The 25,423-nt window shown below is 38.0% G+C and overlaps 1 protein-coding gene across 2 annotated transcripts; it reads right to left on the bottom strand.

The window, feature by feature from the left end:
- Window positions 1-1,377: 1,377 nt before the first annotated feature.
- ripk2 (receptor-interacting serine-threonine kinase 2) lies at window positions 1,378-25,308 on the bottom strand. 2 transcript variants are annotated; one of them, XM_081373434.1, is made up of 12 exons: window positions 24,637-24,837; window positions 22,366-22,462; window positions 21,497-21,650; window positions 21,197-21,352; window positions 18,806-18,963; window positions 15,622-15,671; window positions 12,659-12,820; window positions 9,263-9,348; window positions 8,993-9,085; window positions 8,784-8,883; window positions 6,368-6,592; window positions 1,378-4,859 (listed from the first exon to the last, which is right to left on the bottom strand). In XM_081373434.1, exons 3-12 carry the CDS (start codon window positions 21,530-21,532, stop codon window positions 4,486-4,488), a joined length of 1,440 nt encoding a protein of 479 aa, XP_081229560.1. In that variant the 5' UTR covers window positions 21,533-21,650; window positions 22,366-22,462; window positions 24,637-24,837; the 3' UTR covers window positions 1,378-4,485. The 2 variants fall into 2 exon arrangements, with proteins under 2 accessions (XP_081229560.1, XP_081229559.1); XM_081373433.1 differs by lacking the exon at window positions 22,366-22,462 and having other exon boundaries at window positions 24,637-25,308.
- Window positions 25,309-25,423: the final 115 nt, after the last annotated feature.

Genomic DNA, 25,423 nt, shown 5'->3' with positions numbered 1-25,423 from the left:
CAGCTTTGGGGTCATTGGAATGGTTATATTACTTATTTCGGGTTGAATGGTGGTCGTTTCGCACCCCCCTGGTGCCCGTGAGCGGAAAATACGCACTTGCAACTTTGAGCCGGCGGGCCGCTGCGTCAGGAAGTCTCACGTGATATCAGGTCTCGCGATGTAAACAATTGCTTTACGGCCAAAAGAAATCTGCTAAAATGCTGTCATTATTGCGCTCCCTCACGCTGTCCGAACCCGAATGAAGAAGACGTTTTAAAGAATGTCCCATCTGCTTTGATGTCGTTGATCTATAGCCTCTGGTGTCTGAGAATCACCAACGAGTTTTAACAACAGTGTTGTCAAATATCTATTCCGAAGCTGTGGGGGGAGCTCTAGAGAGAAACCTGCGAGCAAAAAGCGAGAATACAGCGAAGAAATCCCAAAGCTACTGAGTGCTGCTTTGAGGAGAGGATGACCGGGGCCATGTATTGCGAGATTTTGGGGAACAACCTCCTTCCTTCAGTTAGAGCATTGAAGATGGGTCGAGGCTGGGTCTTAATGACCCGAAGCACACAGCCAGGATAACCAAGCAGTGGCTCTGTAAGAAGCATATAAAGGTTCTGGCGTGGCCTCCAGACCTAAACCCAATAGAGAATCTTTGGAGGGAGCTCAAACTCCGTGTTTCTCAGCGACAGCCCAGAAACCTGACTGATCTAGAGAAGATCTGTGTGGAGGAGTGGGCCAAAATCCCTCCTGCAGTGTGTGCAAACCTGGTGAAAAACTACAGGAAACGTTTGACCTCTGTAATTGCAAACAAAGGCTACTGTACCAAATATTAACATTGATTTTCTCAGGTGTTCAAATACTTATTTGCAGCTGTATCATACAAATAAATAGTTAAAAAAATCATACATTGTGATTTCTGGATTTTTTTTTTTTAGATTATGTCTCTCACAGTGGACATGCACCTACGATGACAATTTCAGACCCCTCCATGATTTCCAAGTGGGAGAACTTGCAAAATAGCAGGGTGTTCAAATACTTATTTTCCTCACTGTATCTGGGGTCATATTCACATATTAGAAATATAAATTGTGAACCTGTGAAATTTAGGAGCCTACTAACTCTTAAAAAATGACTGAGTTTCACTGCTTATTTAGGACTCTTACATACAGTATCTTTGTTTAAGAGCAGTTCATTGAGCATTTCAAAGCTAAAATTAAATCCTAAAAACCAATGGCTTCGTCTTAAGGTGCGAATATTACCTTTCATCCAGTGCGTAATATAGCGGTCTCACACTATTGTTGAGAGAGGTCAGATTAGTACCAGCTAATTGTGTTCACACAGTTCTGGCATAGAGGGGTTTCAGAAACACACAAACAAGAAAACCCACAGATTCAGGAAATTCAACACATTTTAATAACACTTAAAAATTTCCCATTTTTATGGAAGTTCCTCATATAGTACCATAGCACAGATGTATGCTACACGTACACTGCTACATACACCTATACATTATTGTCATTTTATATTTGATAGACATTTAGGTTCTTAAGTCTCCGAGGCAAAAATGAACATTGATAGATATCAGTAATAGTCATTTCAAAGTAAATCCTTAGCCTGTGTGGTTTAAATAACAATTGTAAATGTAATATGAATGAAATTGCAACATTTTCTACATCCGAAACAGGCCATTAGGCAATACAGTGTTTGGCTGATATATTGCTAAGATGTGTGCTAAAGTATATTAAGCATAATTTAAAGATGCATTCAGCCTCATAGCGTCACTGGATTGGCACAGCACTTACAGTAGAAGAAAGTCATATTTTCAAAACTATATAAAAAGAACACAACAACCCATTACAAACCACTTAAGATGCATGTAAAATATCACTAAAGATTAGTGATGACTATAAATAAATACAAAACAATCGCAGGACATACTCTTTATATAGTAAATGGTCCCAAACCCTGGAAGAGTCAACATAAAAATCAAACGATAACTAAAAAACTGATTCTTAGTCAATGACATCAAACACCAACTGGTTTCACCCTTTGAGTCCATTTCTAATCAGCGAGGTCTTTATCCGACACCCACCGAAATCAAAACTAGTCCAAAACTAAAGCGTGACCGATTTAGAGAAGGAAACACGGAAAAAAAACAACCAATTTCAGGACATTCCAGGGACAAACGACATAATCAAATACATCACCTCTGTGACGGCAAGGCCTCCAAAACAACGTCTATTTGCACAGAGGGGAAGTTACAGCGCAGACACATTGGAATTCAATGACTTAAAACAAAACTAAAAAAAGAGAGAACAGTGGAATAGCAAAACATTTATAAAATGCTTCATTTATCATCAAGCTCATGGGTCACACAAAAAAACAAAAGTGCAAGAGTATCAAGAATTTCTATTTGTGTTCTGCTTGAAGAGCCCATATTTACAGTGCTAACTCTTGGCATTCCCTTTGGTTTGGTTTCTAAATAACTGCAAACTTATAACACTGCATCTGAAGCGTATTCATTTTGGAAATAAAAGTTTCAAAAGACATGCTGCAGATCTAAACTGGCAATGTTTGTATAAACAGTCACTCCATATCATTTGTTTCTTGATAAAAGCATCTTGCCAGTAGCTTTCCTCAAAATCTATCCAGCTGTGATGTAAGCATCAGTATATTTAATACAGTTACTTCATACATAAGCCTGTTTTATGTACTGAAAGTGCTGTAATGTCTGCTGCTACATCTGGTGTCAATGGTAACCAGTGCAAACTAGGCTACATACAGTAGATCATGGCACGATATTTACTGAGAAGTAACTAATCCAAGACACTTTGGGCCGCATATGGTTCGATAAGCACAAGCAGGTGAGGCCACCGATTATTAGACCGTTTAATATTGAGTTAATGTTCTTGACTGACATGCCATTTGAGAACAAGAACAACGTAACGGAGAAGAAGTGTGACTTCGGCAAGTTAGTATGAACTCTATTATAGACTCTAGCGTACCGCCTTATTCTGCCTGGGTTGCTTTGTCTTCATCGTATGTGCGGTCTAATATTGCTTGTGAATAGGATGCTACAGGACTCACTATACAAAAGTAAAGGCAATAAAAGAATGACACCTAAAAATAAAAAAAGGGGGTCTGGTAAGGGTCTGTTTTTGGCATCTGGGCAAAAACACAAAATAAATTCTACAATTTCTTCAAAAGACCACAAAATCAAAGCTAACTTGCTGGCACCCTGTATTATTTTAAAAGGCATAGTTCACTCCAAAATGAAAATTCGGTTTTCATTTACTCACCTCATTTAGTTCCAAACCGGTGTGACTTTTTCCTAATAAAAGTTTTTTTGTCCATACAATGAATTTAACGGGGCCCAATATGGTTTTGGTTTTGACACATTTGACTTTCATTGCAAGGCCAAAAAAACATTACTCAAAAAAGAAAGACAAAAAATCATATATGTTTGGAATGACATGAGGGTGAGTAAAGGATAACAGATCTTTCATTTTTGGGTCTCTTTAAGGCCAAACCATTAAACCATTGGTGTGCGAATTGATTTTAGTTTGTGTAGACTTTTAATTTAATGCGATGCAATTAAAAAAAGCCACTTGAACAACATACCTGTTCAAACTAGACTTAATCTGATGAAAAAGTTGTTTTGTGGTAAGGTTCAAGGTCATGTCTAATTCTTAAGACTCATTTGATTTTTGTCTTCAATCTATTACCCATTGAACACACAGTACCGTCCATTCCTCGCAGCCTCAACCCTGTGATATTGCGTCTACCCAGACTAAAGTCTGCAAAACGTCCACCACATGGCAGACTAACCCTGACACAGCATTAAACACCTGGCGAAACAACCATCAGATCTGACTTTAAGTGCTACTGTGGGAAGAACAAGCACTGGTTTACCAAATGGAAGACCGAAACTACTGATTCACACAATTTTTTCACACAAGTCCGAACGTGTAACTCTGCAGTAATGTGGACGAAAAAAAAAAAAGGAGGGTGTGTCTTTCTTTACAACTTAATTCAAGTCTTCTATTTGACTAAATTTGCTGGCGTGGAAGGTGCAAATGACAACATATGATCGATTGCTTGGATGTTTCACTGCTTTTTCTTTCCATGGCTGGAATAAAGGTTTAAACGTGACATTTTGAAACCACTTCTTGGGTTCACGTCCCTTTCATCAAGAACTTAGGCATTGAGTCAGTGATTCAACAACCACTGTGTAAGCAGTCAATATGAGCCGAATAATTATCTGACCAAAGTCGGTCTTGTACGATGCGTGTAAAGCAACTGTTCAAGCTGATACCAAACAAAGTACGTCATAGGTACCAACACCTTAACCACCGAGGCAAAAGCACTTGTCCAGGCACACAAAGTATCGGCCAAGCAGCACAAACAAATGCAAGAGCGTGTGAACGGGAACTGTCCTTAACTGAAAGGAGGACTCACAGAGCTCCGGTTCAAGAGCAGTGATTGGGAGCTGGGAGACGGTCAGAAGTTTCGTGTGGTGTTGAAGGAGTTGGTGATTAAGGGGGCGGTATACGGCGGTGGAGGGGGGCTGGTGGTGCTGAGTTCAGGGAAGGGCTGCAGGCCCATCTGTTTATTGTCCTGGAGCTTCCTCACCACCACACGGCAGAACTCCTCGCTGTGCCGCTCGCAAGTGTCCAGAAGCTTCCGCACTTTGGCGGTGCGTGTGGCTTGGTTCACGACCAGTTCGTAGTCCTCGCGCATCAGCAGCTCACGAGACAACAGAGCGTCTAAACTCTGATTGAGACACGCCTCCGTCATCTGCCGCACAACCTCCTCCCTTCGAGCAGCGATCCAGCGAGCCGCCGGTCCTTGAAAGTCCAATGCATTGACAAAATCTGCGAAGACAAGTCAGGAGCAGGAGGCGGGCATTAATACGAGCCCAAATCAAGGGATGTCAAAAGTGCTGGTACTCTGTACTAGTGCTGGGTGATATGTAAAAAATATTTGATCTATAATCGCCTTTAAAAATGTTGCAATAAAAGCAAGCTATTATTTTCATTCCGGCTCCAGGTGTCTCCTTACGAAAGGTTACTGGTTAGAATGAAATAAAACTTCTGCTTTATTTATTCAGAAAAAGAAGAAATTCAAACATTTCATTAGTCTAGTACAACGCTACCAACAGGCGACTTAATGGAGCTGCCCACACTGGAAACTCTGATGGCGTTTAAATCAATAAAATATTCAGAAACAGGACCAGTTAGGCATAGGGTACTTCTTAATTTGATCTATTAGCAACTTTTATTAAACTGCAGATCGAAATAAATAGCTTTTATTCGGGAGTAAATGCTTTATTATGGGAGTGAATGGTACCTTAGATTTTGAAGCCCAAAAAAGTACAAAAAATCCAAAAAAGTGCATCCATCCATCATTAAAAGTACTCCATACGGCTCTGCGGGGATTGATAAAAGCCTTCTGAAGCGAACCGATGCGGTTTTGTAAGAAATATCCATACTTATAACTTAATAAACTATAAATCACTAGCTTCCGGTAAAGGCTGTACGCAAGTTTAGTTCCAGTGGAAGAGTGACCTCTGACCTGACACATGACGTAGGATGTAGGAGCAGCGGAAACTTGCGGTTCTAACAATAAGGGCTGGGCAACAAACTCAAGCTCCTCTGACATTTCTCGTCAAAAATTCTCGTTTTAGACTTGTAATCCGTGACCGGTGTCTTGTTTTCCTCTGCGCCCCGCGTTCGTCAATACATCATGCGTCGGGTCAGAGGTCACTCTTCCACCAGAACTAGACTCGCGTACGCCGTTAGCGGAAGAAAGTGATTATAATTTAGATGGATATTTTTCTTACAAAACCTCTTCGCTTCAGAGGGCCTTCATTAACCCCCTGGAGCCGAATGGATTACTTTTATGATGGATGGATGTGCTTTATTGGGCTTCAAAATCTCAGTTATTATTCACTCCCATTATAAAGCTCTGAAGAGCCAAGATATTTTTTAATATAACTCTGACTGTGTTTGGCTGGAAGAAGAAAGTCATATACACCTAGGATGACTTGAGGGTGAGCAAATTATGGGATTATTTTCAATTTTCTTTAACTGACTAACTAACAGTCATATCACCCAGCCCAACTCTGAAACAAGTTGATCTCAAACACTATCCTTTAAAAAGGTTCTAATATGTACTATTTAGGTACTATGTATGCTTTTGGTACCAATTTGTACCTTTAAGGTTCTAATATGTACTATTTAGGTACAAAGGTGTACCTTTTGGGGTGTATCACCCCAGTGACCGCTTTTATAAAAACAATTGTCAGAGAGTGCAGTAACTTTGTAAAAGAAACTGCAGATTATTCGGCCCTGTTTAGGTTGTGGCTAACAGGTGTGGTTACCTTGTGGGTATGACTGCAGAGTGAGGGGTTGTATGACAAGAGCCAGATCACTTTCACTCTGAGGCGCATGTGGTTTAAAAGGTATGTTGAGGTCGGACATGGGCTGTGCCGTCGGGTTTTCAGCGCTGAGGTTGTTTCGAGAGTAGTTGTCCATTAGAGGCTTTGGAGGATCAAGTGGAAGCGATATTAACGATGGCTGTGGACCAGCCTGAGCACCTGACACACCTGTTGAGGATATAAAACGGCTACAATAAACAAAACAATTAAAAAAAAAAAATACAAAAAGCAGAATATAAAGAGCATCAACCCCAATATTTTGTCATCATTTACTCATTAGGGTTTTTCACACTGTGCTTAACCCTGGGTTATTGTCATTCTAAACACCACTTGTAATTTAGAAGCAGGGTTAGCACTTTTACCCGGGGTTATAGCACCACTTTTGCGTTGTTCAAATATTAAGGCTAGATGCTTAGCAACCGACAGCCAATCGCGTGCTACATGTCAGACGCTACGTGTCAGAAGAAAACAGCCTCAGTCATAGAAACACCCTGCATTGAATAAACAGTTGTTTCAGCAGGTAAAAAATGTCAAAATGGTGATGGAAAACACGTGAATTGACGTGAAGAATAGACAATTTAATTCTTATCTTTATAGTCCGAAAAGTCTATTCAGGAGAAAATTTATATATAATAAGAGGATGCACAACGCTAGATCCTTTATGTAAACAGGTTGCATGCTGCATTTTTTCAATCAATGACACTGACAAAGCAAACAGGCAAATAACAATGTAAACCCAGGATTTAGGAATGAAGAGTGGGACATGAGAGCTTAAAGGGTCGGTTCACCCAAAAATTCATTAATTACTCACAGTCATGTTGATTCAAACCTGTAAGACTTGTGTTCATCTTCGGAACACAAATTAAGATTTTTTTTAATGAAATCTTAGAACTTTCTGTCCCTCCATAGACAGCTATGCAACTACCACTTTGACGCTTCAAAAAGCTCATAAAGAGATCATAAAACTAATTCATATGGTTTGTTCTCGTGTGTCAAGCAGGTTTGGTTGAGCTTCTGTTTATGTTCACTGATCAATGTTTATATGTGAATAAAAGCCTAAATTCAATCTGTTCTTCATATGAAGCGATCAAGTCTCTTCAGAAAATTTTGACTAAACCGGTCAAGATTATCATCTCTTTATGAATGTTTTGAAGAGTCAAAGTTTCAGTTGCGTAGCTGTCAATGAGAGATCAAACAGAGATCTCAGATTTCATCAAAAAGATATTTATTTGTGTTCAGAAGACGAACGAAAGTCTGCAGTCCGTAGTTTAACCTCTTTGTCGCCATCTCTGTTCGGAATCTGCAATTGCAGTTATTCGCGGAATTATCAACTTTATGTAGGTTGTGTCTTGACACAGCACAGCGTGGATGAATCCAATGTTTTGAGGAGAATGTGGGGCTATCAGTCACCGCGCCGGTGTGGATACTGTCATTCGCAATCACAGATTCTACTTTTTACCGGAAAATGTCATCTGAACAAATAAGTAACATCCACTTTTGTTCTGACCAACTAAGGGTAAAAAAGCATTGCAGTAAATCGAGCTGATTAAATCTAACGATCGTTTATCATATCATGTCAAACGTGCAAATTATACTTTATTCTCAAATTGTTAATGTTAACAACATCAGCATTGCGTGACTACATTTAACCCTTCCGATATTTATCCTTGTTGTCGCATGGGCCGGTTGCAGTCTCTTTTTTTCTGTAGCCACTCTGAAGTCTTTCGCGTTTTACAACGGGTGAATCTCCAGTTGTCACTGGTGATTGTCGTTTGAACCTTTCTGGATCCGCCATCAAATTGATAAGTTTAATTATATCAAGTGCTGTGAGAAAAGGCTATAAATCTCCACCTCCAACATCCTTCACACTCATAGCCTACTAGCCGAGACACCTTTATGTGTACAGATGTGACGTAATGACACAAAGACATGCTCGAATTCTCCGCTGATATCCACCAGAATTAAAAATGTTAAAAAAAAGTTAAAACGTTATTACAAGCTTACCGTTTTGAATCGAGCTAAGACAAGCAGATAGTTTTGAACACTGGCTGGTTATGTACTTGCTCAAATTTATTTGAGATAATTTTTAACCCAAAAAAGTTGAAGCAAGATAACCCAGGATTCCATTTACACAGGGTTTAAAATGATCCAGGGTTAACTATTTCTAGTGTGAAAAGCCCTATTGTGACTTTTCTTGGATGACTTAATTTCTTCCATGGAATACAGAATTGCTGAAAATTCTGTATTCCATGGAAGAAATTAAGTCATCTAAGTGGGGAACAACATGAAGATGAGTAAATGATGACAGACTTTCATTTTTTTGAGGGATCTATCCCTTTTTAGAAGAAATTAATCCTGCCTTGAGAGGGATTTGATATGGTAAGGAAGCCCGGATGGGACATTTCTGCTTCCTGGGAAGAGCAAGAGCAAGAGCCTGATCCAGATGTGGAACTGTTGTCCTGTCATATAATACAAAGAAGAAATTTAAAACATTTCAATACCCAGACTGTTCTCATATCTGGTTAAATTCTGAATTAACAACAACACAGAGATAGATAAATAACTTACTGGCCAAGGGACGTTTTGCTCCTTCACACTCTTTTCCTCAATTCTTTTCCCATTTGTTTGAGTCGATGAGCAACCGCTTGATGGCCTCATGTACTGATGGAAGGAAGGAAAGAAAAAAATGTCAATACATTCAGTAGCTTTTGACCTCACAACCTGAAGATACATCAATCTAACTACACCAACTAAATCCAGACTAATACAGGCATGAAAAAAAAATAATCCTCCTTACATAATACATCCATGTAAGGTCTAAACCCCTTAATGACTCACCTTTGATCGTTTGACTTCCAACACCGCTTCCAAGACATCAATCTCATCAAATCTTCTCAACATCGGCTCCAGTTCAATAAGACAGCCTGTAAGGTACAGACAAAGCAGCAGTTAAGCTACAGTTAATAAACAAAACTGCACGAGTCTAGTAGAAGAACATTGAATCCGGAGTTGTTACAGTTATCTTCAGTTCTGTCAGTTCATTGTGTTTTAGTGTGGTTTTCCCTGTGCCCGTGGTTTGCTCCTTTGTGTATTTAAGCCTTTAGTTCAGTCCGTTCCATGTTCGGTATTGTTTATGTGAATGTGTTATTGCTATATCTATCTCCTATTTTTTTCTCTTTGTTTAATAAAGAAGTATTTTTGATTCATCTTTGTTTGTTTGTGTCTAACACGTTAGAAGAGCTACTTCTATCTGTTTATGTATATGACGAGTCACGCTGGTACTGGGTTACTGTGGCGCTGCGCATGCGGCGACTCACAGCAACAAGAGGATATTAGAGGGAGAAAATTGGGGCAATTGTGTTTTTGACTTTGATCAACCGGAGTCTGTGCTTGTACGAACTACCTCAGGACTTGGCAAGAATTCAATATTCCCGGTATATTCTATTACAATGGTACAAGCCCTACAGAGTGTGCATGGTCAATGGAATGGGTGTTGAGAGTGTTGAGCAGTTTAAGTATTTGAGTACTATTTTAGATAGTGCTTTCATATTTGGAGAAAAAAAAAATGAGGGGGCTGCAGAGATACTACTGCTTGAGGAAACTAAGGTGTCAATGTGTATGAAAAATAAGACCTGTCTTGAGAAGTTTGAGAAGTAAAATAACTGGGAAGCAGCAGATGAGTATGGCCCATTTGTATCAAAGACAGGTGTTGGGAAAAGCCCAGAGTATATTGTTAGATGATTCCCACCCCAAGCACCATGAGTTTTACCTCCTGCCCTCTGGTATTCATTTTAAAAACTCCTATTTGTAAAACAAGTTGGTTTAGACATTCATTCATCTCCTTTTTTCGGTAATGTTTGTGTGAAAACATGCGTTTTGTATGTTTGTATGGGATTGTCTTATGCTTGTATGCTGCAACCAAATTTCCCTTGGGAAATTAATAAAGATGACCTGAAATGAACTACTCTGCAGCGATTGGCGTCCCGCCCGGTCTAAAACAGTCTGAATATAAACACTTTATTACAGGCAAACAACAGTGATTCAGGTTAAGACAAAAACATTGTTTGAAAGATGCCTTCATGATGTATTCACTCATTATATCAAAAAATTAAAAAAAATTCAACTCAGCTAGTACGACCATTAGCACTAGCAGCGTTTTATTTTGTCCCTTTGGCTGCTGTAAATTCATTACAACAGATGTGAAGAATGTGAGCTGCTCTCTGAAAGCAATTTAATGGGAGCAAGTCTCATTACACTTTAATAAGTGTGAATTTATACACCAAGCATTCCTAAACTTTTTTGTCAGCTGAACCTCACTTGGCCTAAAATATTTACCTCCTGAGTTAAGTTCATTTTCAATAATTTAACTGTGTTCATGTTTCTCTAACTATCAACAGTGGTTCACTTCCAGTTGCATTCACAACGAGTTGTGCATGGGTGACGTCATTTTGTAGGCCAAAACCAAGAAACAACTCTGCATTTGATCACTTCCGGTTCAGTCACCTTGAAGTCAATGGGTTTTCAAAATGTTTCACATTTTATTCAACAACATAGTGTGTTTAACAACTGCCTTTCTCAAGTCAAGTAAAAGCCTAAAGTCCCCCGTAGTCAATAATTTCATTCCTTAAAACTAATCTTTGATCACCAAAACTACACATTTACATTTAAATGTTTTTTTCCCCCGTGAAAAATTTCTTTATGCCTTCAAATGGCTTGAAATGTAATTACACCCATGCTTCATTTAGTATACGCAGAGCCATGAATATGCAAATTAGCCCCGCCTCCACTCACTCACTCCAGCTCAGAGAGCCAATCGCTCGGCCAACTTACTGAGGTTAACGCTGCACAATAGCATCGCTCTTTACAACGTCCGACAAAGTCAAATTAGCATTTTGCTTGACTATGTTATCAAACAGCTAATAATGTGTTGGTAATATTATACAAATCATGATCCCGTTCGCCATCTCAGAGACAGAGTCAAAGAGCTGCTTTCTTACAATCATCAGAAACGCTTTCAACAACTCAGAATGTCAGTGGAGAAAGGCATATAGTTCATCATAACATCGTAATATTCATCATACACCTGCTATATTGCTAAATACCAGATTTTTTATATCAACAAAAAATATACTGGAATAACCTGGCTTCTCAGACTTCCCTGCTTTGCAGCAGTTAATGATATGCTAAAGCCCGCCCCCCTTGTGACTGGTTACAAGGTAGTTTGTGACGTAATAAACACAGCTGATTACGGAAAACACTATAACGAGCAATTTCACAGAACTTGTAAAATTTGATGAATAAATAAAAAGCAGGTCAGTATACCTAAATCAAATGAAAACTAAAATCACAATATAGACCAGTGTCTGTGAATTTTAAAACACAAAAAGACTATAAATATGAATCCTGGATGTTCTAAGTCTCTGTGTACCATTAAAATGGAATCTGGAAAACAAAACAGAAAACACTGAATCTGGTACAAATAAAACGGAATTTGAGGAAAAAAACAACGCATTTCATAGGGTCAACTTTTAATAAATTGTTGAAAAATTGTATAGGCTAAGTTTCATGATTTCAGTTAATTAGACATGTTTTTTGATTACTCAAGTTTAATTTAACCATTAAAACGGAGTCCAAATGAAAACCGAAATTCGGAAAAAAACAAAAACGGATTTCATAGGGCCCAACACATGCTTAAGAGTTTGTAAAACCACTTTCACACCAAAAATATTGACCTCAAACGAACTCAGGTCAGCGTCAAAAGCTCTTACTCAACATTGCCTAGAGTTTACCAGGAAGTAAAATGTCTATTGTTAATGGGGCATGTTAAACATCAATGCCTAAATCTAGATATTAGACCTTCACATTGTGTGATGTAATTACCATTTTGTTAAACAATATCTGGTTAATTGATCATTCTATCTGAATATATGACATGAAGATGACCCCACTGCTCTCTCTGTCTGTCAGAGTCATTTCCTCATTCCCCTGATCAGTAGCAGATTTTGCAAAGAGAAATCGTCAGAAGAAAACTGAACAACTGTAATGACTCAACATTTTAATTGACTGTAACTCCAAATTTTATCATGAGCTGACAAAATTGCCAGTAAAGACCAATGACAGATATGTGGTTAGACATTTAAAATATCTTACAAACCACAAGAACAGGTCACCCTACTGGATTGTGACAGCATGAGTTAAACAGGGATTGTGAAAAGCAGAGGAAAGGTCACTCACTAAGAAAGGAGGGGCGTTCATCTGGGTTGGCGGTCCAGCCGCAGGTCATGAGGTTAATGAGGGTCTCTCGACTGGGAATGTCTGCCGGCAGACTGTCCAGGCCTGTGTCGGGCCGAGATCCTCGGAGGACGCTGAACATGATCTGCATTGGATTGGTGGCGTCTGCTCACAGAGTGGACAAAAGGACAATGTCAGAATGTTGAATGTTGCCTGTATAGATGACTGCTGCAGTTTATGAAATGGAGAAGGAAGTGATCGTGAGGGGAACTCTGTGTCATGATTTTGCAACAAAAACATGACACAGCATATCTGCTTAGTACTGAGTAGAGCTGCACAATTCTGAATTTGATACTATATTATACACTGCCCGGCCCAAAAAAAAGTCGCTGTTTGGATTTAAGTAGGCAAATGCTTAAGTGTCTATGATTGGATCATTATTGCAGTGAATATTGTTTTTCTAGCATGTAATATGTTTGGCAATAGTTCTTCTAAGCTTAATTGATGGAGTGTGTAGCTTTTAATTTCTTAAACAACCATGTAGGAAGACACATCCTGGCCATATTCCAGGATCACAATGTCAAGACTCTTCAGGCTCAAATTGCCAAAAATTGATAAACCTCTTGATGGAAATATCATCCCAACATTTATTTCCATCAAGAGGTGCATTAGCCTGGTAATACCAAACTCTGCTACTTCGCTTTGCTTCGTAGACAGAGTCTGGAATGGCATAATAAAGAAGTGTTTTCTCTCTCGCGGGGGGTCGCTTGTCTGAAGTTTAAAATCATTGGTTACCCGTAAGCCAATCACATGCGATTCGGTTATGGCGTGTGTTATGCGCATGCTCAGCCACATCTAACTTCCACTGTAAACACATGTATGATACGAAAACAAAACCATCGAGCGAAATACCGGAGTAAACATGGCTGTGAACAACTTTTGCAGATTATGTGAAGTAAATCTACGCATCCACGGTACAATCAGCATCTACGTCACGGTTCTCAGCCCGCCCTCTGTTCGTTGATTGGCCCGGCCGTCCGAAGGCCGCTGGAAAACTGAAAGATAGGCTGCTATCTCAGACTGACTACAGAAGCGAAATGAAATTGAGCGGAAGTAGGAAGTCTGACATAGTCAGGCTAGAGGTGCATACGTTTTTGGTCAAGATCTTGTATTGACAATCCAAGAGTCCAGCACTCTGTACAGTCTCCTCCAGCACACCCCAAAGACTTTCAATGAATTTAAGGTCTGGACTCAGATGCCAATTCATGTGTGAAAATGATTCTTCATGCTCCCTCCCAACCATTCTTTCACAATTTGAGCCTGATGAATCTTGACATTGTCATCCTGCAATATGGCCATGATGAGTCTTCCTACATGGTTGTTTAAGAAATCAAAAGCTACACAACATTCACACAGCACGTGAGATTAAATTTTTTTAAATGTTTATTTTTTGTTTTTGTCTGAAGGATTATATTGCTCATTGCACATAACAGGAGGATGTTGGATAGAAGTCTATTATTTTATGTTAGAGATTCAGAATATGCTGAAGTTTGTATTCATTTACTACAAGTATGTTGCTAGTACAGGCACACATTTCTTTTCCTGTTGGTTCTATGCAATGTTAGGACATATGGGTGAACGTAATCGTATTTAAGACTCAAATACAGAACTGACAACCGTATTCTGCTGCTGTGTGAACATGGCATTACAACCAATCAAAGAAATGTCTATTTTGTGCATGAATTCAATGGCGAATCAAGAGTTTAAATTAGTCTATAAGCCCACTAACAATGACAATGTTATTATTAGTCTGACAGGTTAAGCAGTCTGATTGATATATTCATTATTAGAGGCGGTATAGAGAGTCGTTTAAGTGTGGCATAATACAGCCTTTCAAACGATCTAATAAAACCATATGTAGACACATGGTGCTGTTTATTATGCACTTTTATTCAAGTTTATTAGGGTGGTTATTGCAGTCTCATGTGCTCCAGTTCTAATTTGTTTGTTGCTTCCACTCTAATTGAGATTAGCGTTCATGGTATATTAGTGTGATAGAGATATATATATTAGTATTCACATTCAGAGCTCCACATTACAGTTCTGTACCAAAACCACACACACAGTGATACACAAATGATGTAATATATAGCGCTTTTCCACCATCGGACCAAACCGCTCTCTTTGCATAAGCGTTCCATTCTGTGCTGATGCGATATGGTTTAATTTTCTAATGTGGAATATCAAATCTTTTCATTTTATCATTCATTTGCGTTTACGTCACTCAAATATCATGCTTTACCAGCTACAGAGAAACTGGCAGCCAGGCAACAGAAAAGTGACCAATCCTGAGTGGCGACGTTACTTCAGGCATTCTACCAGCACGGCCGAGAACGGGTTGTAACCGCGCCGTGCCGTATCAGGCTCAAGTGGAAACATAACTGGAATCGTTCTTAGATCCTTTCAGCCAGACGGTGGAAAAGTGACTTAAGCACACAAAGAAAAATCAACAGATTCAGCTCAAAATAACAAAGTCATGTCAAACTCAAATATTATTTGCATTAATAAACAAATCTAAAATTAGCCTACATCTCTAGGCTGAAGTTTTAATAAATTATTGTTATTAAAATAAACTCTTTTTCATGTGATTGTTGATAAAAATATCATACGATCAAGTTTCCAGCGTGCTTTATTAAGAAACACTCGGGCTGACTCCTTGAATTGAATTGAATTGAATTGAATTGAATCCTTGACTCCAGAATTGTGAATAGTTTTGAAAAATGAGAAAACTAGATTTGTTTAAAAGATCTGATCCAAAAGAATGATTCCTTTGTTATTTTGGTGATGTTCAAAAGACAAAAAAAAAAAAAACAGATTAAGGCCACATTCAAGTGTGGGAAATTTAGCCTAACAAAGCCTGTCATGGACTTCACTGGCCCACTTCTCTATCACCCAACGTACCCTACCTTCAAATGGTATCCGTCTTGAAAGCACTTCCCACATGATGATGGCGTAACTAAAAGAGGAAGCACAGAACAGATGAGTGAATGGTTTCACTGTTGCCATGCAGTCTCTAAACCACATCTGGCAATCCCCTTTGGAGATAAAACACTGTCCAATCAGCCAAGGGATTTCAACATGCCCTATGACTAATCTCACAACCTCAGGCCCGTTGGCAGGTTGACATTTAGCTCCTAAATCACTTCCTTTTTTTGACCAGCACAGTAGATGAATAAAATAAAGGCCTCTTTTGGAAGTAGTTTTTGGTGAACTATGAGTGAATCCAGAAACTGGTGTTGTTTTGGAAAACTGGTGAAATGATATAGCCCAATAATCCACCCAAAATTTCCAATATCCTACACTGGCTGCTACATTCCTCTCTCCCACTCAAAAATACTGGGTTGTATGTCTGATGACAAATACATTTTCTTCTTTTTTTTCTTCTTGACTTGGATTGTTTTATAGATTTCTAGCCAATAAAAATATTTTAGAGATAACTAGAAAAAGTGTCATGAAACCTCCCTGTTTTAACACTGGCTGTTCATGTTTCAGATTTAAAGAAGACTCAAGAAATGGGAGTGTAAAACTGTGGAAAAGAGGGAGTATAAAGGGGAGAAAACAACCTGTGTGGAATGAATATTAAAATGTGACTGGAGAAAAAACCCTGACAAATAACAGATTTTGGGCTCTTTGATGCATTTTTAAAAATGTAACTCTATGACAGAAATAATCTTATCATTTGAGACTACTAACATCTTATGAACAAATTAAATACGTTTTGATCATCCTTAGAAATAAACATTTTTATAACTTTCCAGAGCTATTGGCTATTGGTGTGGTTTCACACTTGATCTGTTTGCAGAATGTATGCAGTGCAGAGGCTGCATGGCCTCATTATACTTTCTTTTACATAATATGATCAGCGGCTTTATACCAAAAATAATATTAACTATTATTTCGAATTATTTTGATTTCAAACGCAAATGCACTGGGAATAAAATATTTTCAAATAAACAAGATAACACTCATTTTAAATACAGCACACAGCAAAATATGAATGACAATAGTGGGCAACTGAATAGTGCAGCATAGTGTAAAATCAAGGGTTTCAATTTTGTCGATCGTGCATCTTCGGTGAAGCCGAACTCTCCTCCTGTCAGCACTTCAATTCACACAGACTGACCGTTACACACAGAGTAACACGCGTTCATGCAGGCTACAAATACTTTAGAAGATCTCAGAGCTGGATTTGACAACATCAGAAAGGTTTGGAAACTCAAAGACTTGTTTAAATGATATAAATAAATATTTGTTGAATGCTGCGTTTGCCTTTTTATTACTAATAATATATTAGAGAAACGTTACAATACTTTTTCATTTAAAGTCCCCCTGTGGTGAAAATCCAGCTTTTAATGTTGTTTAAATGTCTCTATGAAAGCTTGTTTCCACCACAGTATAAAAAATAAAATAAGGTAATTGCGACTTTTCATCTCACAATTCTGACTTTTTTTTCTCACAATTGCATGACAAAGTCAAATAGCGAGTTATACAGTCAGAATTGTGAAATATAACCTTTTCCTTAGAATTGGACTTTATAACTCGCAATAGCAAGTTTATATCTCACAATTCTAAAAAAAAGTTGTCAGAATTGCAAAATATAAACTTTTGCTTGTTATAAAGTCAGAATTGCGGGTTTATTTCTCACAATTGTGAGTTTATATCTTGCAGTTGCAAGTTTATATCTCGCAATTCTGAGAAAAGTCACAATTATCTTTTAAAATGTTTTATTCTGTGGTGGAAACAAGCTTCCATAGGTGTTTTTAATATGCTTTAAGAGCATGTGCAAATTCATAAGTCAACACCATTGCTGAATACTTTTTCTTTAAAACTGCAGTGAACCAAGGACAGTCTCAAAAACACAGTTTGAAATCGTTTGTTTCTGACGTCACAAACTACCTTGTAACCAATGTGTGATCGTCAACGAGTGGATCTCTGAGCTGGTGTGAGTGAGTGGAGGCGGGGCTAATTTGCATATTCATAGAACCAAAGCAAGTGTGTAGAGTTACATTAAAAGCTATTTTAAGGCATGAATTTTTTTTTTTTAAGGAAAAAACATGTACATTTATCTTTTTGGTGATCAAAGATGAGTTTTAAGGGATACAATTATTGACTACAGAGGGACTTTATGACTAATGACAAATTATTGACTTCAGGGGGATCGATGTCATACATGTTAGACATAACAGTTAAACTGAGACCGTAAACTAATGAGGACAGAGAGTGGGAGCGAAGTGCGCTCAACGCTGGCGTTCTCAGTCGTCAAAATAAAAATCCTGCTTCCAAACAAACAGATAAACTTATAAGCCAATTTCGATATTTATAATACTGGCCGATATATTGGTCGACCACTACTATTACTTAATTCTGCACATGTAGCACGACAAAAATATAGACTTGGTGTGGAAACAATCCATGCCCTGCCGCACCTCATCCGTGTGCGGTGTTAGTGCTCTAACCTGTTAACATGGGCACTGAAAAGAATATGGCTCACACATGGACTGCATACGTACTACAAAAGGATCATATTTGAAATGGGCGTAATACAAGGCAGTGATTGGACAATCTGGAGAAAAGCTCATATCTTATACGCATATACCTCACATTTCTTGATGTTGGTTCAACTTTTTTAAAAGAAGCAGAAGTGGCTATGAAAGATAAAAAAAAAAATGTAAAAAAAACTTCCCCCTTAATAATAAACAATGAGTTCATTGTTTTCCGTGATGTGCCACCAGTGCATATCTGTTAACATCTCAAACAAATGTGTTTTAGGGTTTCATGACCCTTTCAGCTGTTTTATTGACTTTTCCAGGCCTGGAAATCACCATATTAAAATTCCCTGACATTTCCCGGATCACCACAGAGACTCTGAAGATTGAGGGGGAGAACATGTCCCTAATCTGACAGGAATTTTGCTGAGTCAACAACAGACTAGTGCCAAGGTGCACCAAGAACAGCTGAACATCTACAAGGGCTGCCCCAAAAATATGGGAACTGAGAGAGCAGTAGTTAAAAATCCTGTAGTTGAAACTCAGGAGGAAGTTCACTCATCCAGGCAAAACTGGAAGCTTTATAGAATCCACAGAAACTGACCTGTACACGTCATATTTGACATCCGTTCTGCGGGTCTTGGAAGGTTCGTACTCCTCAGGTGGCATATAGATGACCGTGCCTCCCATTTCGGCAGGTTTGGAGCCGGACCCTTTAGTGATTGAGAGCTGACGCCATTTAGACAAGCCAAAATCTGCTATCTATCCACAAACACAGACATACAAGACACACTTCAGATCAGAAAGTTCACTGTGAAGTTACAACAAAATACACTTAAACACAATATTTTCAAAATTTATACTGACTAATGGTTGACTTAAATGAACCAAATGGGGTTTTCAATGGCCACTCTAGATATCGAAAGACCAGGGTAGGAGTTGTGTCGGTCAAGCTCCAAAATTACAACAAAAGCACCATTGTGCTACATTCATCTTGTTTTTTTTACAAACTTACTGGCATTTCTTTTCCATTTTCCAGTTACAATGAAAATAAACTGGGACTTTTAACAGCTGGATGTGAATAATTACTAAAACTTTTGAATGAAAAGCTATTATATGCCTTTAGAAGTCTTAACATTGTACACAAAACATACAGAGCACTTTCATGATACTTTTATGGTGTTTTGGTGTAAAAGAGTAAAAGAGTGACCAGCACATTATTCAAAATATTTCCTTCCATGTTCCACTGAAGAAAGTCACACAAGTTTGAAGTTATATGAGAGCGAGTAAATTATGAGTACAAAAGGGTAGTAGTAAGACTAAACCTGGGGAAGAAACATGAAACTTTCAAAAAAAAAAAAAAAAAAAAAAGGATGATGATGTAAATGAGAAGGTTAAACAAGATACAGACACTGATAACATTCAGACAAATATGGATTTCAGCACATTTGAACAATGACTCGCATTCCAATAAGGGTTACGTGCAAAAAGATCAACGGTTGATCAATAGCTCAGGAATTGCAAGCAGGACAAGAAAGTATGGAGGGAGGGGGGGGGGGATCCAATTGTCTGAACCAAACGGCAACATTCTGATCTGAAAAATGAAGCCTACCGGGAAGTGCGAAAAACTGCAATACATCGAAAATCCGCTAGGGGAAGGTCCCAAAAGGGAGCAAATGTCCATAGACCCCATGTTAAAATGTCCGTTTTCACAGCATAAATTCATGTTTTTACAGGTTGGTCCCATGGACTTTTATTGTATTTTTCGATAGGTTCCGAGTGCCTGACAACGGTGAGGGGGGTGAATTTAGATCGTTTAGATCGTATTTAGATATAAAATGTATGACAATAAGGGCGTGGTTAACTTTGATTGGCAGCTTGATTGACAGCTGACAAGGCAGCGCCACGGAGAATGACAACATAAGAAGCGCCATTTTTTAATTTACAGTTGAAATATAATACTACTGTTTCTGTATCATGAAATGTAGTTTTAAGAGTTTTTCAGGCGAGAATGTAGTTGTTTAAAGCTCAAATCTGTGGTTTATTTATAAAGATTTATGAAAATTTTATCCAGGTTGTGAGATGCAGGTGATCACCGGGCGCTCGGCGCTCATGTACCCCGCCTGGAACAGCCTTTCCTCGGCTAGTCGTTCTGACGTTTGCCGCTGACTCTGGCGTCTCTGTAGTGGTTAAACATGAGATATAATTCGTCTTGTGTATATCTAACGGCCGATTTTTGGTCTCGTGAATCTATAATTTGTTCCCTGGCCAATCATTTTGGCTGAGGGGATGTTTCATAACTTTATAAGCTATTTAACTTTACCGTTGTATGGTTAGACTAGAGCGCTGACTTTGTATGTTTGACTGAATTGTTTGCTTTATTTGTATAGCTTCTTGTACCTTTTACTTATACTTTTATAATGGCTAATATTGATAAAACTGAAATTTAACAAAAAGAGACTGGGTTGAGTTTTGCACGTTAATACAACGAAGATGATCTGTAATGTTGTTTACTGCAAAATCTGTTGTTTAGTACAAATGCACATATTGCCTGGACCATATTAAAATGTTTAATATTTTTATATTATATTTAAAACGAAAATAGGCAGGTTTGTGTTTTATATATATATATTTTTTTTATAAATAGGCAAACGTTATGTGCAGTGAATATAATCAATACGCGTTCCCTGAACCACATTTGTGTGGCTATAATGTTTAAGATTTCTTTAAATGAAAACGAAAAGAGTTAGTATGGTGTTTTATAACATATTTCGTTGCCTAAAATATACACAGAGATAACCGGAGTAGCAGAGCGAGCTGAGTGACGCGCGCTGCGTCAGAAGGCGGGCGGGGTTAGGATATCCCAAGATTTTCCAAGATGGCGCCGCCCATACCCGCCATAAACGGCTTCAAACCCGTTCTTCAGAAAGTCTATGGGTGACGTCACAGATGCTTTGTCCATATTTTTTACAGTCTATGGTCTGAACGCACAAACCTTAGCATGGTACTCCCCATCCATCAGGATGTTCTGAGTTTTGAGATCATGGTGTAGAAGGGGTGGTGTCATATTGTGGAGGAAGTTGACCCCCAGAGCGATCTCATAAAGAATACGAAGCCTCAATGGCCAGGCCACCATTGGGTACATATCTTTCTGTAACACAATAAGAAAACACAGAAATGAACATTCAAGAACCTGTGTGCCACAAAGGGGAAAGTGAAACTGTACATTAGTCAAACATGACTAGACTAAACAGAAAGCGCATCATGTAAAGGAATGTTGTTTGTACAGTTGTACCTCATGTAGGATCTCATCCAGTGAACCGTTGGTCATGTACTCTGTCACAATGCAGAAGAACTCAGGCTCATTACACACCCCAAAGATCTGGATGATGTAGTTAAATCGAGCTTTGTGAAGCACCTCAGCTTCCTTCAATAAACAATTCCTTTCCCTAGAGAAAAAAAAAAAAAAAAGCTTAATGATTATACAGGGCTGGTAGACAATATTATCATTTCAAGAGTGTCAGGGTTTCCACAACTTTTAACCATTATTCATGATTTGTTCTTGTATAACTTTCATTGTTCCATGGATTATTCAATGAAAACTTTGACAATCTTGACTTTTTGTTACAGGTCCAACTTAAAGTTTAGCAAAAAATCAGGCGATACTTTATAAGCTTATAATTATTTTCATATTATGGATGAATGATATTAAAATTCTGTTCCGAATTTTGTCTAAACAAATGAAAATGAAAACACTACAAACTAAAATCAATCGTTTAAAAACCTACAAGTAAGTTGAGGCATTCCAACATTATAATATACAAAATGAAAAATGATATTACTCCTGGAATTTGCTAAAGATTGCAATGTTGTGTTTGGGTCATTTTGACAGGGAGAGGATTTTCTTTCAAAAAAATGTTAATGTTATCAAATTGGACTAAAAATCACCAAATATTGTATACATTAGTAGAAATGTATTTTCAATTGTATTTCTTTTGATCTCAGCAATATTTGATGAAAATATAGCATAACGAGTGATTTACAAGCCATTTTTAAAAGGCTGGTCATTTTTGACCAGGGCAACACAAGGTTTATTAGTGTTGTTGAATTATTCATGTTTTTAAAGATGAACTTAAAAAGTTAGTTCTTTCATCAATTACTCACCATGATGTAGTTCCAAATCCATAAGACTTTTGTTCATCTTCAATCTTCAAGGTCGTAAAAGAAATCCATATGAATCAAGCTGTTAAATCCATGTGTTCTGAAGAGACATGATCGCTTTAATGATGAACATGAACATGCTTGTGTGAGATGATCAGTATTTATAGAAGCCTAAATTAAATCTGTTAATCGTATAAAGCGATCGAGTCCCTTCAAAATATAGGATTTAATAGCTAAATCCATATAGATTACTTTTACAATCTCTTTATAAACTTTTTGAAATGTCAAAGTTTTGGTGGAATTGACTTTAAAATGTCATCAAAATTGCCTTCATTAGTAGTGTTTTGGAGGTTTGGGTTTCACTTATGGTTTTGGAACGACATGTAAATTATTTTTGTGTGAACTAAATGACAGTACAAGTAATCTAAACATGCATGCTCATTTACCCTATTTTGACATTTAATTATCAATATTAATACCAATACTGGCTGACACTGATTAAAAAATAATCTAGAATCAGTTGATAAACAATATGAAATATATCCTGAATCCCAAGAACAGACCAGTACATTATTCTGAATTTCTCCTTTTGTGTTCAACAGAAATTACAGGTTTGAAACAACATGAAGGGTGAGTGAATGGCAGAACTTTAATTCTAATTGACCTATTGCTTTAATTGTTCACGCTAAATATTTCCATTTAAGTTTTCAGAATTGAATTTCTTTAAACAACTTATCCAGGCCAAGAAATCACATTCCATGATAAATGATCTTATAAACTCCGGACCGGACCGGACAAAAACATTCAAGCTGCATTCAAACTAAATTAAATGTATTTCTGTGATGCAATGCTGAATTTTCATTAGCCATTACTCCAGTCTTCAGTGTCACATGATCCTTCAGAAATCATTCTAATATGAGGATTTATCATCAATGTTGGAAACTGTTGAGCTGCTTAATATTTTTTTTAACGTGATACTTTTTAAGGATTCACTGATGAATAAAAAGTTTAAAAACAGCATTTATTCAAAATAGAAATCTTTTCTAACAATATAAATCTTAACCATCACTTTTTTATATATAAATTTAACACATCCTTATTGAACAAAAGTATTAATTTCTTTTAAAAGAAAGAAAGAAAAAAATACTGACCACAAACATTGGAATGGCACAGTATATTATTACAAAAGATTTCTATTTTGAATAAACACAGTTCCTTTTTAAAACATTTTATTCATCCAATCCAATAATCTAGAATGTATATATATTTTTTTCTTTTCTTTTTTTAAGCAGCACAACTGTTTCCAACATTGCAAAAAACACCATATTAGAATGATTTCTGAAGGATCATGTGACACTGAAGACTGGAGTAATGATGATACTGAAAGTACAGCTTCAGAAATAAATAATATTTTAGAGCAAAGACCATTATTTTAAACTGTAATAATATTTCACAATATTAGTGTATTTTTGATCAAATAAATGAAGGCTTGATAAGCATAAGCGACTACTTTCAAAAACATTAAATAGTAATTTCCAAACTTTTGACCGGTACTGTATAAACTCACACACACACACACACACACACACACACACACACACACACACACACACACACACACACACACACACACACACACACACACACACACACACACACAGAGTTGGGAGGGTTAGGCTACTTTAAAAATGTATTCCATTACAGTTAGGCTACAAATTGCTTAATTAAAAAAGTATCCAGTATAACGTAATCCAGGCATAATGTAATCTGATTACTGTTTGTTTGTGTGTGTGTGTGTGTGTGTGTGTGTGTGTGTGTGTGTGTGTGTGTGTGTGTGTGTGTGTGTGTGTGTGTGTGTGTGTGTGTGTGTGTGTGTGTGTGTGTGTGTGTGTGTTAATGAAACTGTAACGAATTAGAGTCAACAGATTTTGGTATCCTGATTAAGTAACGCCGTTACATGTATTCCGTTAGCGTTACTCTCCAACACTGTAAAACTCTTGAACACAGTCCTGTAGAACAACGCTGTCTGACCACATACTTAACCCATGTTCGTAAATTCTGTATTATAATTTAGACCAGTGACCAGATTTGCACAGCATTTATTTTCTAAACACCTGCAACAACCAGCATTTAATAGCAGACTGAAGCCACCCAGACACACAGAACACCCCCAACAATCTGATCAGTGCAAAATCAGATTTTGACAGTGTTTTAGGGACAGTGCATTTGAGGTAACAAAGCAGATCACAACACAAGTGTACTGACTGAACTCACCTCTCACCAACCGGAGAATCCAGTTTCAAGCACTTGATGGCCACGGTGGTGCGCCAGTCGCTGTGCAGCGCCCTGAACACCGTCCCGAAGCCCCCTTTACTGATGAAGTGCAGGTCCGTTAGTTTCCGATACGGGATAACCGGTAAGGTGCTGGTGAGACTGCAGATGTTGACGCAGCCGGCGTGCTCCATGTTTCAGGATAATGTGAGATGAAACGGGCCCGTTCAGCTTCAACAGAAAGGGGAACCGAGAACGCGCAGCTACTGCTGAAAACCCTCACAGAGAGAGAAAAGAGCGCGCATGTTCTGATAGTCTGCGTACTAGATCACCCAGAGATAGGTGCATCTGCTTGACTGAATTGTTATAGATCCTTGTTAAAAGTGTCACTGAATGAGATGGGAAGAAATGAGTCCTACAGCTCGCGCTTGGAGACACGCCCCCAGTCCAAACAACGCATTTCACCCGCACGCCATAAAACAAACTGCACATTAACCACAGAAAAAAACACTTTAAATCAAAGGAGTTTGAGATTTAACGGTGACGAAACGAGGTTATAGTGTGGGAGTACGCTCGTCAAATGTTTCGATGGTGTGTGAATAATGAGTGGGTCGGACTAAAACCGCGACGTATGTTTTTTTTTTTTTTTTTTTTTTAAACCACCCGTCTAGTCCCGCCCTTAACCTGAATGACAGATCAACTGTCCAATCGCAGACGTCGTATAATCCCTTACAGCCAATCCTGTCGAAGAGGGCGGGACTTCTCGGAATACAGGTGGGGAAGGGAAAAA

The sequence above is a fragment of the Scardinius erythrophthalmus genome (assembly GCF_964197995.2).
Source record: "Scardinius erythrophthalmus genome assembly, chromosome: 9".
Lineage (NCBI taxonomy): Eukaryota > Metazoa > Chordata > Actinopteri > Cypriniformes > Leuciscidae > Scardinius > Scardinius erythrophthalmus.
The sequence above is the reverse complement of the archived record's forward strand: the minus strand, read 5'-3'. Positions and strand labels throughout refer to the sequence as shown.